The 14859-nt window shown below is 39.2% G+C and overlaps 1 protein-coding gene across 1 annotated transcript; it reads right to left on the reverse strand.

Annotated features, from left to right (window-relative positions):
* Window positions 1-1608: 1608 nt before the first annotated feature.
* LOC140859768 (probable 3-beta-hydroxysteroid-Delta(8),Delta(7)-isomerase) lies at window positions 1609-14209 on the reverse strand. The gene is made up of 4 exons (XM_073262299.1): window positions 13885-14209; window positions 6438-6584; window positions 5248-5356; window positions 1609-2100 (listed from the first exon to the last, which is right to left on the reverse strand). The coding sequence occupies exons 1-4, from the start codon at window positions 14027-14029 to the stop codon at window positions 1842-1844; spliced, it is 660 nt and encodes a 219-aa protein (XP_073118400.1). The 5' UTR covers window positions 14030-14209; the 3' UTR covers window positions 1609-1841.
* Window positions 14210-14859: the final 650 nt, after the last annotated feature.

The following is a 14859-nucleotide window of genomic DNA, read 5'->3' on the forward strand; positions in this document are numbered from 1 at the left end:
AATCTATACACGATCAAGGATAATTAAGAAAGATTAGATTGACAGAAAGTTGCATCCAATAATCTGAATTGATCCAATCATCTAATTTCATCCAATTAAAATCCAATTAATACATAGGTGGTTCAATAGAGATCGAAAAAGATCAAATTAGTATTGTCCGATAAGAATCAGGATGAAGGTCGATATGCCTCTCAATAATCAGAGATCAGTTCGATCAAAATCATTAAAGATGCAAAGATTTAATATAGATCAATAAAGATCGAATTTTACAATATTTAATGAAAATTCGGATTCAAAATGACAGGATTGAAAATCTTTCATTAAGTTCATAAATCAAACAGAGAGAAAAAATCATTTGAGAGACAAATTAATTAAGTATAATAAAATTGATCAAATAGTACAGTCTAATATCTCGATTGATCCAATCAAGACGACCTAATAAGTTATGATTAAATTAGTATACAAATGATTCAAAATAAAATCACGAATGATCAACTCTAATGATGGGTGCCGGTACACTGTCAGTGACTACGGATCAGAACTCCTTCATCAAAATCAAACAAACTCATTGACATAAAGTTCTTTACTAGATCAATCCCAGAAAAAAACTTCTAGAGAGAATTTCATGAAAAAATAAATAATCTAGAGAGAAAATTTTAGAAAGAGAAACTAGAGAGAGAAAGTGGAGAGAGAAAGAGAGGGAAGAAAGAGGATGGAGAGAGGAGAGAGAGAAGTCTCTTTTTGTCTTTCTTCTTTTCTTTTTTTTTTCTTTTTTTTTCATTTTTTTTAATTTTTTTAAATTTTTTTCTTTAACAAAATAGAGGAACATTCTCGTTCCCCTTGTTTGTTGGAATAGGGGGCTACCCCCGAGGGTGGTCATGATCATGGATGCAGGTCACGGTAGCACAGTCGGCCGCAATAATTGCTGTCGGAGAATGGAGGAAATCTAACCAAAAATATATAAAAAAAAAAGAAGGGCTTAAAGGTTCAGCTTTTCAAAAAAATTTCCGACCAGCCGGAATCCCAAAACCCAAGACTATAGAAGATGATGAGAAGAATCAGAGATAAGTTTTACCTATTTTTTTGGTGAGCTACAGTCTTGATTCTGACAAGCACAAAGAAGATCATCCAAGATTAATAAAGAAAAAATAAGAGAGAAAAATTGCAAGGGAGAGAGATCTGGATCATTTCTCAGCAGTGGATGCTCACGGATGAAAGGGAACAAAGGTCTCTTTTTATAGAAGAGCCCTAGAGTTCCTCCTCAACTCCAATTCCATCGAAAAAAAAGATTCCCACCAGGAATCTTTTTTCTTCCATTCTTTTCTTTCTTTCTTTCTTTTTTTTTTTTTTTTTTTTGGGTGCTTCAAATTCGTGCATGAGTCTTTTTGGGCTCTAATCCTGATGGTTGGCCCTAAACTTAGATTGGGGTATCACAGCGGGATCTTTCAATAGCCAGGGCTCAAGGTGGGCTCAAAGTACATGATTGGATCACGCGCTCGCATGCTTCCATTATCACCAAAGCAAAACGCTTGCAGTTCTGCCACCATATTCATATAAATTGTGCCCAGAGACAATAAGGTAACATTCATTCCCAAATGAACATCATCAGATGGCAAATTTCCTGATGCCATAATATTTAAAGTGTCGCATGCTTCAAATCTTACGCAGTGCTAAGTTAAATTTGAACAACATAGCTTCTGTGGCCTCATAAATCAATAAACGATAAACCCTACCACAGTAATGCAAGAGTTTGGTCAATGAAATCTGGTTTCACAAAGAGCATGAACCGTAAAGAAGGAGGTCATTCACTGGAAATTTGGAATTTTCCACTCCCCAAGACCTCATAGAGCCTTTGTCTTCTTTTCAACTTGAAATGCTGCATTAATCTTCTTCCAACTTCTGATTGCAATGAGTGTTGGTATCACAACCCACGAGCTGTTTGCTCCAATGTAGTATGCCCAATAGTAATATGGGCTTGTTGAGAAGTTGTCACCTTCTAATAATGCAGTTATGAAGTAAACCAAGCATCCATAAAGCTGGCCAAGACATATCGCAAATTGAAGAATGTAACTGTATGGTTTTCTTGACGCAATTGCATACCTGTTGTGTATCAAAACAGTAATAAGAGAAAGGAATGAGAAACGAAAATATTTGTATTCTCCTACCATGTAGATGAAATACAGCAGTTTGAGGTAGTGCATTATCACCATCACAAGAAAGAAATTATCTGATGAATGATAACTTCTTGTGATCAAGTTAATTCTAACCGGCTCTAATCCATCAAGGGTTCCTCTCTATGAGAATAAACATCAGTCAGTAAAATGGGTCTCATGCAGAAGCACCTACGTATGATGATTCCAGGCAGCATATCCTGAGAAAACTTCATTTTTACATTTCAATGTAAAAACAAGTAAATTTTAGACATCATCTGAACGGATAACCATTTCAGGAAGACAATCAGCCCCAATTTTTGTGTTTGGTCTTCCTATGAGAAACCTAAAGATTGATTTTCCCATGCCCATGTTCAACTCCAAAGCCAATGACTTGGTCATCCTAAAACACAGCCTGAGAATCTTGAAGACAACTCATGCTGATTTATAAACTTGCAGGTACCATAGACACAACATTCACAACAAGCACTCAAATAACAACTTTGTCACTTCCTCCAAGTCATATGCACTCATCATATACGTGCCTTTTCTATCTGTGACTTCATGTTTTCCGTTTTACATGCTAACCCTCAGTTGCGAACCAGGCTTTTGACTCTTACTCTGTCTACCATATTTTTATCTTTTACTTCAATCTCAATTCTCCTCACCCTTAAAATCAAGAATAGATCCTAGGTCTCTGATGATCCCACTACCCAATTCCTGATCTCAGTAGACATAAGCTTCCCAATAACAACTGGTTAAACATGCCCTACCATATAACACCACAATAATAAGGTGTTCATTCAAGGAGAAAGCAAGGTTTTATGTCACTACTAGAAAAGACAAACAAATTATTTTAATAAAAGCATTGTGGATGTCCATGATGTCACACCTTCAGATGAAATAAATAGACATGCTACATCAAATACATTCAACTCGTGAGGAACTTGCTGTGCTGAACTTTTTAAAACTTAAAGATCCCTCCCTAAGGACATCAAAGAATGCTTCATCAAACCAACTACTGATTCACCATATTCATGGCATTCTAACTCTTACTAATCTCTCTGGCTATACTCGTTGGTTCATTGCTCTCTCTTCAGATTCATTTGATGTCATGTGCAATCTAGTCAAACTCAAAAGCATGCTTGCCTTAAAATGCCAAAGATATTTCTTCCTAGTAAACTCTTACAACTTGATATAGTACTTGGCCTCTAATAAGCCACTGGAACGAATTTACACTAATGAATGCTTTAATGTTTGTTAAGATAATAGCTGAAGATGTAAAACCAACATGTTACTTATGAGTAAATTCAAATTGCAAAGGAATAAGTCGTAAGCAAGAAATAGACTAAGTAAACACCATGGAATGCATATATTTACCCCATCTTGGTAACATTCATAAGCAAAGGTGGACCAAAGGACATTCTCAGAGAGGAGAAATGAGGAAGTGCAGGAGAATATGAGGTTTAAATCATCACTTAAAAAAGTCAAACTTCTTCAGTTACCTTAGGTAGCTAAATATAGTCCAATTAGCGTCTCAGTCATACCTTAGTCCCTAGAATACGTTCCAAAGTAGCAATCCAAAAATAAACAAAAGTAAGAAGTAAAAATGCAAAATTCACAAGCCAATGGAGAATCTAGGAAAATGTTGTAAATATATTGCCAAGGCATCACAAGATACATCTTTTCTAGTAAATGAATGTTAGTGTTGCTGCAATACTTCTAGCAAGCTTTAAAGCATGACATGGAATTGGTAGATTCCAACTGGATCATATTGTGTCAAACCATAACAATTCCCACGTACTCGCATCAAATGACAATAAAACCACAACCTTTTTTTTTTTGCAAATGCGCAAAAACTCACAAGGAAAATAACTCTATCATCATTCTAAAATACTATAGAATGCCTAATAATGATAAAGACATCTTTTAGCATGTACGTTACAAATTCAACTCATCCATATAAATCTGCGTCACAAAGTATTTCTTCAGCCTTTATGCTCATGTTGATAATTATGAATCAATGCATACCATGCAACTGTGTTCACAATCCCACCAATAAGCAGGCATAATGGTCAAATGGAGCTTGCAAAATATGACAAAACCACCATAGATTCAAGATACAAAATAGAGCAGTAAAGTGACACCAGATTAAAATATTACATACATTAGGTTGACAATTTTGCATTGAAGAGCTGATACAAAGTTACAAACAAAGTTTTGGTTAGTCTATAATGTTTTTAATGTCAACCTAAAGAAGATAAACTACAGGATATCTAAAACAAAATAAAGGTTATTCTAGTTACTCCATGTGAAACCTGATCAAATAAATAACATGAGTATGTCTAATTTCACCAAAGTTTAACCTCCTCTTTCTAGTGCTTTCACTCTCTAAAATCATCTATCAATTTATATCATTAACATGCATTATGAAAATGAAAAATATCTAAAATAGCAAATATTAAACCTGATTTTGATGGCAAACCTGGACTTTAAATGAATGTAGTTTTGCATACCAGCTACTCTGAATGCAAAGGTTTAAATGCATGTAGCCTTATCCCTTTCTCAAGTCAAAAATTAACTATACTTCCAAGTTAAACCTGATCTGAATGGCAAAACTTTATATTTAAACAGATGTAGTCTTGCATGCTGGTTACTTTGAATATAAAGGTTCCAGGGTAAAAATTAAACTACACTTCCAAGTCAAACCTGATGGCAAAACCTTAAATTTAAATGGGTGTTGCAGTTCTGCATGCTGGTGACTCTGAATACCAAGGTTTAAATGCATAAAACCTTTCCCTTTACGGAGTCAAACTTAAACAATTCTTCAAACTTAAACCTGATCTAATGGCAAAACCTTGAATTTAGATAAATTTAGTTTTGCATGCTGGTTACTCTGGATATTAAGGCATGCATGGAGCCCTATCCCTTTTGTGGAGTCGAAGTTTAACCACATTTCCAAGTTTCACCCACACTTCAAGCTAAATAGAAAGTCAACCTACTCCGAATATTTTTCAAAAACTATTTATTGTGAAGATAGAGAAAATCAGTAATCGAAAAAGAGTCTGACTACAATAAAAGTGATTCAAAGTCTTACATAGCAAGAAGGCTAGCTGGACCCTCCAAGACAGCAGTGATCCCTTCAACAGTAACCACTCCAGCATCTCTCGCTGCATATCTGGAGTCACCTTTACTATATTCCTTCCCTGCATTGTCAGGTGATGTCAGCAAACATAAAATTAGCTTAGGCCCTATTTAGTATCGTTTTTTTCTTGTTTATTTTTTTTTCAAAATAGGAATATAAAATCCAATGCAAAATCGTGTTTAGTTACCCTACTTCTATATCTTATTTTTTAAATAAATTTCATAAGTTTTTGAAAAAAGTGCAATGAAAAAATTTTTATCTCCACTTTTTTTTGAAAGTTGGTTTTTATCCTCTCTTATCCTCTCTGCCCAACCTCCCAATCTCGGCACCACCCTTCCACCTTATATAATATAATATATATCATAATATATTATATATGATATAATATATTTTTTAATATATAGTAGAACATATGATAATCTATAATATTATATACAATATTACAATACATTATATAATATACATTAATTACATTACATAATCCATTACATTATATTATATTAAATAATATGTAATAATAACTAAACAAATAATATTATACAATACCTATATAAATTATGAATAATATTATTATATAACATATAGTATACACAAATATATATTATTATATAATAATTATAATAATTATTAAATATTATTATCATATAATAATTATTATATATAATGATTATATAATTATTATAGAGATATTATTACAAAATATTATATTACAATATATATTATGTAAAATATCATATTAAATTATAATAACTATATTTTATATTACATGTAATATAATTATATATTATATTATACTGTATTACATTTTTATATACAATGTAATAGCTAGTTATTATATTATTATAATTATTATAATTATTATATATAAATATATGATATTATTATAATAATACATAATATAATTATAATAATTTTTATCCATAAAAGAATGGCCCTTAATACTTAAAAAAAATAGAGAAAGGGAGCCAAACACATTTTCTATTGTAAGAAAGCTGAAAAAGAAAAATAAAAATAGATTTTCTGTCTCCATTTTTTTTCTAAAAAAGAAAAACAGAAATGATACCAAATGCAGCCGCAAGCTCTGAGAAATTTCATTTCGACATTCAAAGGAACACCTGGAATCCATTACTATGAAAACTTACAGACTTCAGCCAAAAAGTGTGGAGTTTTCTCCTTGTAAAACTCTGGGGAAAAAGCAAAATAGCCCTCAACGATAATGTGAGTCAGACCCGTAAATGCCCACCAGCACATAAGCAGCCTATCAGTCATTGATATCTTTGACAGTCGCCCTAAAACAAGAGTGAAAAACAGACAGCACAAATCAAATTAATTTTTCCTTTTAAACCCTTGTATGAACAACCAGCACAAGTGTTGACAGAGATATCACAAGTCCGGCAACAACAAGTCTAGCAATTCATTTTTCCAAGGTCTCATCTTTCATCACATTCAACATGGACTTCTTAAAAGAAAATAGCAGATAACAATATTCTAAACAGCTAAAATTATGTAGGGATAAATCACTGAGTAATTGGCCAAAAGATGAAACCTTTCTTACCTATCATCTGTATGAACCCCCCTTTTTATGATTCCAAATGGATTTAACTAATCCCAAGACTAAAAGATCTAGTACGATAAGCTTTCACACTTGTTGGAGTAAACCGACCGACCCCGACTGTGGTCTCCATGACTCCGACTATGCATTAGCCGAACAGATAGTTTCGATTCTTCATTGACCGACTGAACTAATTGCGCCGACCTATTGTCGGCTGGCCGATTAAGATCGGTCGACCGACTAATATTCGACTACCAACTACCGACCAACGACAGACGACTTGACAGTCGGCATAACAGAACTAATACCCGACAGTCGTTCACAGATTCTACCGACATATGGCCGGTTAGTCAACTCAGACATACCATAACGGTTACCGGCTGCATATCACGGTGCAATCAGTGGGAATTAATGATTTACTACGCGATTATGGTCCGATGATTTAGCGCCATAAAATACGGGACCACGTCCGACGGTAACGAGAACCTCATCTATAAAAGGAGGTAAGGAAAACAGGGCTGGAAAGCCAACTTTGAGTCAAAACTCTGCTACTTCTTACATTCAACTCCTGCTCACCAACTTTTCTCTCTGACTTAGGCATCAGAAGGTCCCCGTCGGACACAAATCCGATCTGTGTGGATGCTGTCTTGCAGGTGTTCGTTCCCGACGACAGACAACGGAGAGTTGGCCACAACAGATTGACGCGTCAAGTAGGGGTCGAGATCGTATTCACTATGGCGAAAATCAGGGCCCAGCATTCTATTGCAATCGGATCGGCGAGACACTCTTTCCGTCGAAAAGAGGTTCCTCCCCCTCTTCCAGTAGCAGAGCCTAGTTCTTCACGTCCTGTGAGCACTACGGACGTTCAGATCGCTGCACTTGTGCAGCAGATGAATGTCCTCATGGAGCTAGTCAAAAGCCTCCAACAGTAACAAACCCAGCAGCAACAGCCACTGGCGAAGCAACCGATGGCACAGTCGGTGCCATCCAGGCACAGCCGCCGTCATCCACGACGATCACTGTCTCCTTCTTCGGAGCGACCGTCTCGGCTTCCCCACCGAGACGAACAACAATATTCTCGACACTCTCGGCGTGCCACTCATCATTCCCAGCGTTCCCCCTCTCCTTCCCATCTCAGTAGTATTAGGAAGGAGAAACGACCACGAACGCCCTTCGTGTCTCCTTAAAACTCGTCGAGTGGTTCTACCCTCGGAGTTTCTCAATGGCGATTCGATGATTATGAACGTAAATTCTAAGAGATCAATCGCCAACTTGCTCAGCTTCAAGTGGAAGGTCGGGAGTCCTCCAACGACTACGACTTCCGCACCGCCCAACCACTTTCTCGGCACGTCTTGGATCAATCGATCACATCTCGGTTCAAGATGTCTCAGGTGGAGCCATACGACGGATCCACCAACCCGATTGACCATCTTGAGAGCTATAAGGCTCTAACGACATTCAAAAGGCGACCGATGTCCTCTTATGCATCGGCTTTCCGAAAACTCTTCGGAAAGCTGCTCGAACCTGATACTCCGGGCTTCAGTAGGAAAGCATATATTCTTTCGGACAGCTAAAATATTCTTTTGTGGCTTACTTCAGCATCAGTCGAAAGCCGCCACGAACTTCTGATAGTCTCTTCTCGATTAAGGAGAGATTGAAATACTTCAAGATTTCGTGGCTCGTTTTAATGTGGCCATGCTTGAGGTCAAAGACCTCAATGAAAATATGGCTATCTCGACTATGAAAAAAGATCTGAGGGGATCTCGATTCATGTATTCTTTCGAACTTATGCTGAACTTATGGAACGTGCATTCAAATATATGCGTGCAGACGAAGGAGCTTCTAACCGGTGCCAGACAGAGGGTAAAAGTCAGAAGAAGAAGAAACAGAAAAAGAGAGCTCTGGCCGAATCAAGTCGGCCACCATCCAATAAGCGAGCTTTGCCCTGACGATGGAGTCTAAAGCTGGGTTACGGTAGGTATGACTCCTATACTCCTCTTTTCGCTCTTCGTGCGCAGATCCTTATGGAGATCGAAGGAGTGGAATATCTACGACACCCTCTATCGATGAAAGCGTTGCCGAGGAATCACGATCGGAGGAAGTATTGTCGGTTCCATCATGATCACGATCATGATACCGAACAATGCATTCAACTTAGGGATGAGATAGAAGCTCTGATTCGATGAGGCTACCTTGAAAAATACCAGAGAGATCCGTCGACTCAACCTCCTGCTGATCGACGACCTCAACTGCAAACTGAGGAAACTATAAATAATCAACCGACTGCAGGGGTGATCAACATGATCTCTGGACGACTGGACAGAGGGGCAACTTTCGAAGAAAAGTTGGCAAAATGACGATGACTCGACAATGTAACAATATTTTCAGAAGAAAATGTTCGGAGAATTCAGACTCTCCACGATGATGCTGTTGTTGTTTTGGCAACAATAGCAAACTATGATGTAAAAGAATCTTTGTAGATAATGAAAGCTTAACTGATATTTTATTTTATTCGACTTTCTTCTGAATGTGACTGCCAACTGACCGATTCAGAAAAGTCTCGACGCCACTAATCGGCTTCACAGGAGATGCTGTCACAGTGGAGGGAGAAATTTATCTCCTCTTAACCGCTGGAACCGAACCACAACAGAGCACTATTTTCATAACGTTCACGATAGTTCGAGTACCTTCATCTTATAATGTCATACTCAGACGATCTGGGCTTAACGCTCTGAGAGCAGTGATTTCGACATACCATTTGTTAGTCCGATTTCCGACAAGATATGGAGTCGGAGAGACGCGTGGAGATCAACAACTCACCCAACGTTGCTTCCTTGTCTCCACCCAAAATAATAAATCTGAAAATTCTGTCTGTCGACAAATTGGACCAAAGAGAGAATTAGGAGAGAGATGAACCTGCTGAACAACTGGTTTCTATCACGATTAAAGAAGAGAAGCCCGAGAAAATTGTCCGAATTGGATCACAATTATCTGACTCAGAGCGACAACAATTAATAAAATTGCTCAGAGCCAATACCGACATTTTTACTTGGTCGGCCACCGACATGCCCGAGATTTCTTCAGAAATAATAACTCACTGACTTAACATCAATTCAAATGTTAAGTCAGTGAGACAGAAGAAACGACCTTTTGCTCCTAAAAGACAAAAGGTCATTGATGAAGAAGTCGACAAACTCCTCGCAGCAGGCTTCATCAGAGAAGCTACATATCCCGACTGGCTTATCAATATGGTAATGATAAGAAAAATCTATGGAAAGTGGAGGATCTGCATCGACTATATTGATCTGAATATAGATTGTCCGAAGGACAGCTTTTCATTGCCAAAGATTGATCAATTGGTTGATGCGACTTCTGGCCACCGACTTCTAAGTTTCATGGATGCCTTTGCTGGATATAATCAAATCCACATGGTATCAGAAGACGAGGAGCACATGACTTTTGTGACCGATAAAGGCATATACTGCTACAAAATAATGGCTTTCGGTCTGACAAATGCTGGTGCTACCTATCAACGGCTCGTCAACAAGATCTTCAAGACACAGATCAGACGAAACATGAAAACATATGTGGATGACATGCTGGTGAAAAATTCTCAAACTTCAGATCATGTTCGGGACCTGGAGGAAGCTTTCAACACACTCCGACGGCATCAGATGAAATTAAATCCGATTAAATATGCATTTAAAGTAACCTTCGAAAATTTTTTTGAATTTTTTGTTTCACAACGAGGAATCGAGGCTAATCCTGAAAAGATCAAAGCTATTATCGACATGAAACATCCGAATTCAAAGAAAGAGATACAGCAACTCAACAGTAGGATTGCCGTGCTCAGCCGATTCATTTTTAGGTCAACCGAGAGATGCTTGCCATTTTTCAAAACTTTATAACAGATGGACTTCTCGTGGTCGGATGAATGCCGACAATCCTTCGAAGACTTGAAAAAATACTTGGCTTCTTCACCTTTGCTCACAAAACCAAGGATCGGAGAGATATTATATCTCTACTTGACGACTTCAGCAGAAGCAGTTAGTTCGGTGCTCGTCCAAGAGACGTGTTGTGGATCAACTACAGACAGAAGATAAGTCGGGTTAAAATATAAAAAAAATACACTTACCCCGATGATTGTTGGATAAAAGGCCGAAAACATCTCGACCACTGACCATTTGCTCTGATGCTCCCGATCAGCCGAAAGAAAAGTAGCCTGGTACAGTCGCTTGGCCAGTATAGAATTAACCAAGGCCGATTCATCGACAGGCACTTGAAGGTCGAAATGAACCGTATGGCCCTCCGATGCAACTTCTTCCACCGATGTCACCAGAGCTTTCTCCCAGTCTGTTGTCGGTGGCCCCATGTTTGAAAGCGAGGGGAAGCTTGAGCTTGACTGCGCCCCAACTGAAGGAGCAACTGGTGCAGCCACAGATTGTTCAGGCTCTATTGCCTCGGCCCGAATCTCCTCAGGTGGTGGGACTACTGATGTCGTTTTGATAGTTCCCCTTACCGTCCTTTCCTCGAATGATGCAGCAGGGAGCATTGTTGGAGCCAACAGTGCCAGGACTAGTTCAGGAACTGATGCCGATGGGGCATCTGGTTCCACAACCGATGTTGAAACGCCAACTGGAGCTGGTGCTTGATGCCTCTTCAACGGACGTGAAGGTCCGACCTCAGATGTTGTCCTCTTCTTGATAGCATGCTGACGAATGTCGACATTCGACACTCGCATCCTCTGCTGCATGGCTATAATTACAATGGAGGTCAGTACAATTCAATAAGTAAAAGAAAAGTTAAAAATAACCGACCAATTATACTATACTTAGACGAAAAATCGAACTAAAATCGGCGTCATAAAGGGCCTGTTCGGTTACAAGCTTTTTCTGTTTCAGCACCGACATGTCTTTCAGTCGGTGAAAGTCCTCCTAGTCGTCAACCTCTATTCGACTGTTGTCATTGGGACCAGTTCATGAATCACCCCAACGAGAAAAAAACCTCAAGAAAAGAAGAAGTAAAAAAAAACTGGTTCTTCCATCCATGAATGGACGATGGAAGACCAGTAATAAAGAATAGACCTTTTTGGGGGTTGAAAAATCACCACCCTTGGACCTTTGGATGAGGTCGGAGGACAAAGAAGGCTCAGAAAAGAGAAGGATGAGGCATGGTCGGCAACATCCGACACAGTAAAGCAAAATTAATTATTAGCCGGACCGAGTTCGGTGCCAGCTGAGTTGGACAAAGTCCGTAATAATCCAAAATATTTTGGATAAATTTCGGGATCGAAAATCGAAGATCAGCTCGAAGATCTTCAACATAGAAGGCCACCTGATCCGAAAAAAGGTTATTCACCTGACCATCGGCTCCAGGGGCAAAAAGTTGAAACTGCTCCGAGATACAAAACTGCTCCCAGAGCCACTCAACATTCGATCCCGAAAGTGAAGAGACCTCCGTATCCAGACTCGACTAGGATTCATCAATCAGATTCTCCGACCGATCTTTCCGAGAAGGAGAAGCCCTAGCCATGAAAACGACTCTGAAGAAGACAGACTTTGGAGAAAAAGACTCAAAAGAAACAAAGTTAACCTGAAAGTTGGAAGCCATAACCTAGGGCATTGGGGCAACAATTCGGTAGAGTCCCAGCACCAAAAACAGTGAAAAGTAAAAATCTAGCTGAGAGCGACCCTATATATAAGATCCCTCAACGGTCGAGATGGAGACGGTCAAATCAAAGATCTACCAGATGACGACACATGGCAACATCTGGACCGATCATTGATCGGACGGTTCGACGCACCTGCCACAAATTGAGCCACGTTATCCCTATCCGCGTGAACAATTCCGATCTAATAACATTCAAACATGTGGAACAAATCTACTTGTCAGAATCATATCATCCGACATCGAATCGACTTTCCAAAATAATGCCTGACACTGACAACTGATATCGAATCATCCGATCAGTGTGACAGACGACTGTACCTGCCAACATGATAAAATATCCAACCACTCGTATCTCGAAGAAAATGGCATCAAAATCGAGGCTCGATGTGACAGAACTCTCTTCGTCCAACGTGATAAACCATGTGACAATTTATACGTCGATCACTTTAGACTTGAGAGTGAGGAGCAACTGTTGGGGTAAACCGACCGACCCTAACTTTGGTCTCCATGACTCCGACTATGCATCGGCTGAACAGACAGTTTCGATTCTTCATTGATCGACCGAACTAATTGCATCGACCTATTGTTGGCTGGCCGATTAAGATCAATCGACCGACTAATATTCGACTACCGACTACCGACCAACGACAGACAACTTAACCATCGGCATAACAGAATTAATAACCGACGATTGCTCACAGATTCTACCGACATATGACCGGTTAGTCAACTTAGACATACCATAACCGTCACGAACGGTTACCGGCCGCATATCACGATGCAATCAGTGAGAATTAATGATTCACTACGTGACTATGGCTCGATGATTTAGTGTCATAAAATACGAGACCACGTCCGACGGTTACGAGAACATCTATAAAAGGCATCAAGGGAAACAGGGTTGGAAAGCCAATTTTGGGCTAAAACTCTGCTATTTCTTACATTCAATTCCTGTTCACAAACTTTCCTTTCTGACTTAGGCACCGGAGGGTTCCGTCGGACACAAATCCGGTCTGTATGGACGCTGTCTTGTAGGTGTTCGATCCCGATGACAGGCGACGGGAAATTGGCCGCAACAACACTCATTATCACATAATCCATAGGAGACATAAATAGACAGGGAAATCACCGCTAATAATCTGAAGTGCAAAAAATGAAAAATTTAAGAAAGATAGAGCAGACAGATAGATGATAAACAAGATCAGATTTTTCCACCAAATCTCTGAGATAATTTCACAAACACTTGCATGCACCCCCAACAATGGACATCAAGATCACGGGGTTGTTAGAGACTAAGATCATAAACTAAAGAAGGAAATGCCCACATGAATGGAAGAAGGGGGAAGAGGAAGAACTGGAGTGGTCACCGGAGAAGAACCAGATGAGGGCGACGCCGACGACGGAGGTGCCAAGGTAGGGCACGAGGATATCCTTCTGGGAGAGGAAGCACGGGACGTAACCCGGGAGGCGGAGTTCCCTCGGCACGTATGGGTGCTCGAACGCCGTCGCCATTTCCGACTCACTCCCTCACTCTTCGAGTCCCCTCGTGTTCTACCCTACGCTGCTGCGCTTCAGACGGAGCTTGGTCTTAGGAGATTAGCGAGGACTCGTGGGAGAGCGCGGGTTAAGGGAAAAACTATCCGCTCCGGACCTTCACACCTCTTCCTATCGGATTTTTTTAATTTCTTTTTATGCGGTAGCAACCTACCACGGGATTTCCCGTCTTGAACCCATATGCCAGGATAGGAGAATATCTTTGTTTACATAATTGAATATTTTTCTTATTTAACCCATTTATCTTCATTTATTACCTTCGTATCTATTTACTAAACAAATTAGATTAAAATTGATAAATTTTTAATATATTATACATTCGATGTGATTAAAATCCGATCCGGTCGGATCGGATCGTATGAGCCACCGAATTATTTGGATAAATTCGTGAAAGCAGGGATCATTCATCGTTATATGTTTCAGTGGGTGATCCAATAGCCAAATATTCCCTTTGCCATCCCAGTTGGGGTCCTTCCCAAACCGACGGTCATCTTCCCAGCTCCAGGGGTTATGGATGCTAAAATTTAAAGAAAAAAAATTGAGAAGCGCCTGGGATACAATTTTCTGACCAGGATATTTGTGCATAAATTCAAGGTAAAAGAAACGGGAAACGTACGGAGAAAAGATTAACTGGTTTGCCCTTTAGATTACCAAAAAAAAAAAAAACTGGTCCGCCCTTGGCGGCATCACCGGGTAGCTTTCGGATGCAAATCAGCAGAAGACATGATAATGTCCAAGGGAGAGGAGGACTTATTATAGGTTATTTTTAGGGTTTTTAGTCTAGATTC

The sequence above is a fragment of the Elaeis guineensis genome, chromosome 1, assembly GCF_000442705.2.
Source record: "Elaeis guineensis isolate ETL-2024a chromosome 1, EG11, whole genome shotgun sequence".
NCBI classification, from domain to species: Eukaryota; Viridiplantae; Streptophyta; class Magnoliopsida; order Arecales; family Arecaceae; genus Elaeis; species Elaeis guineensis.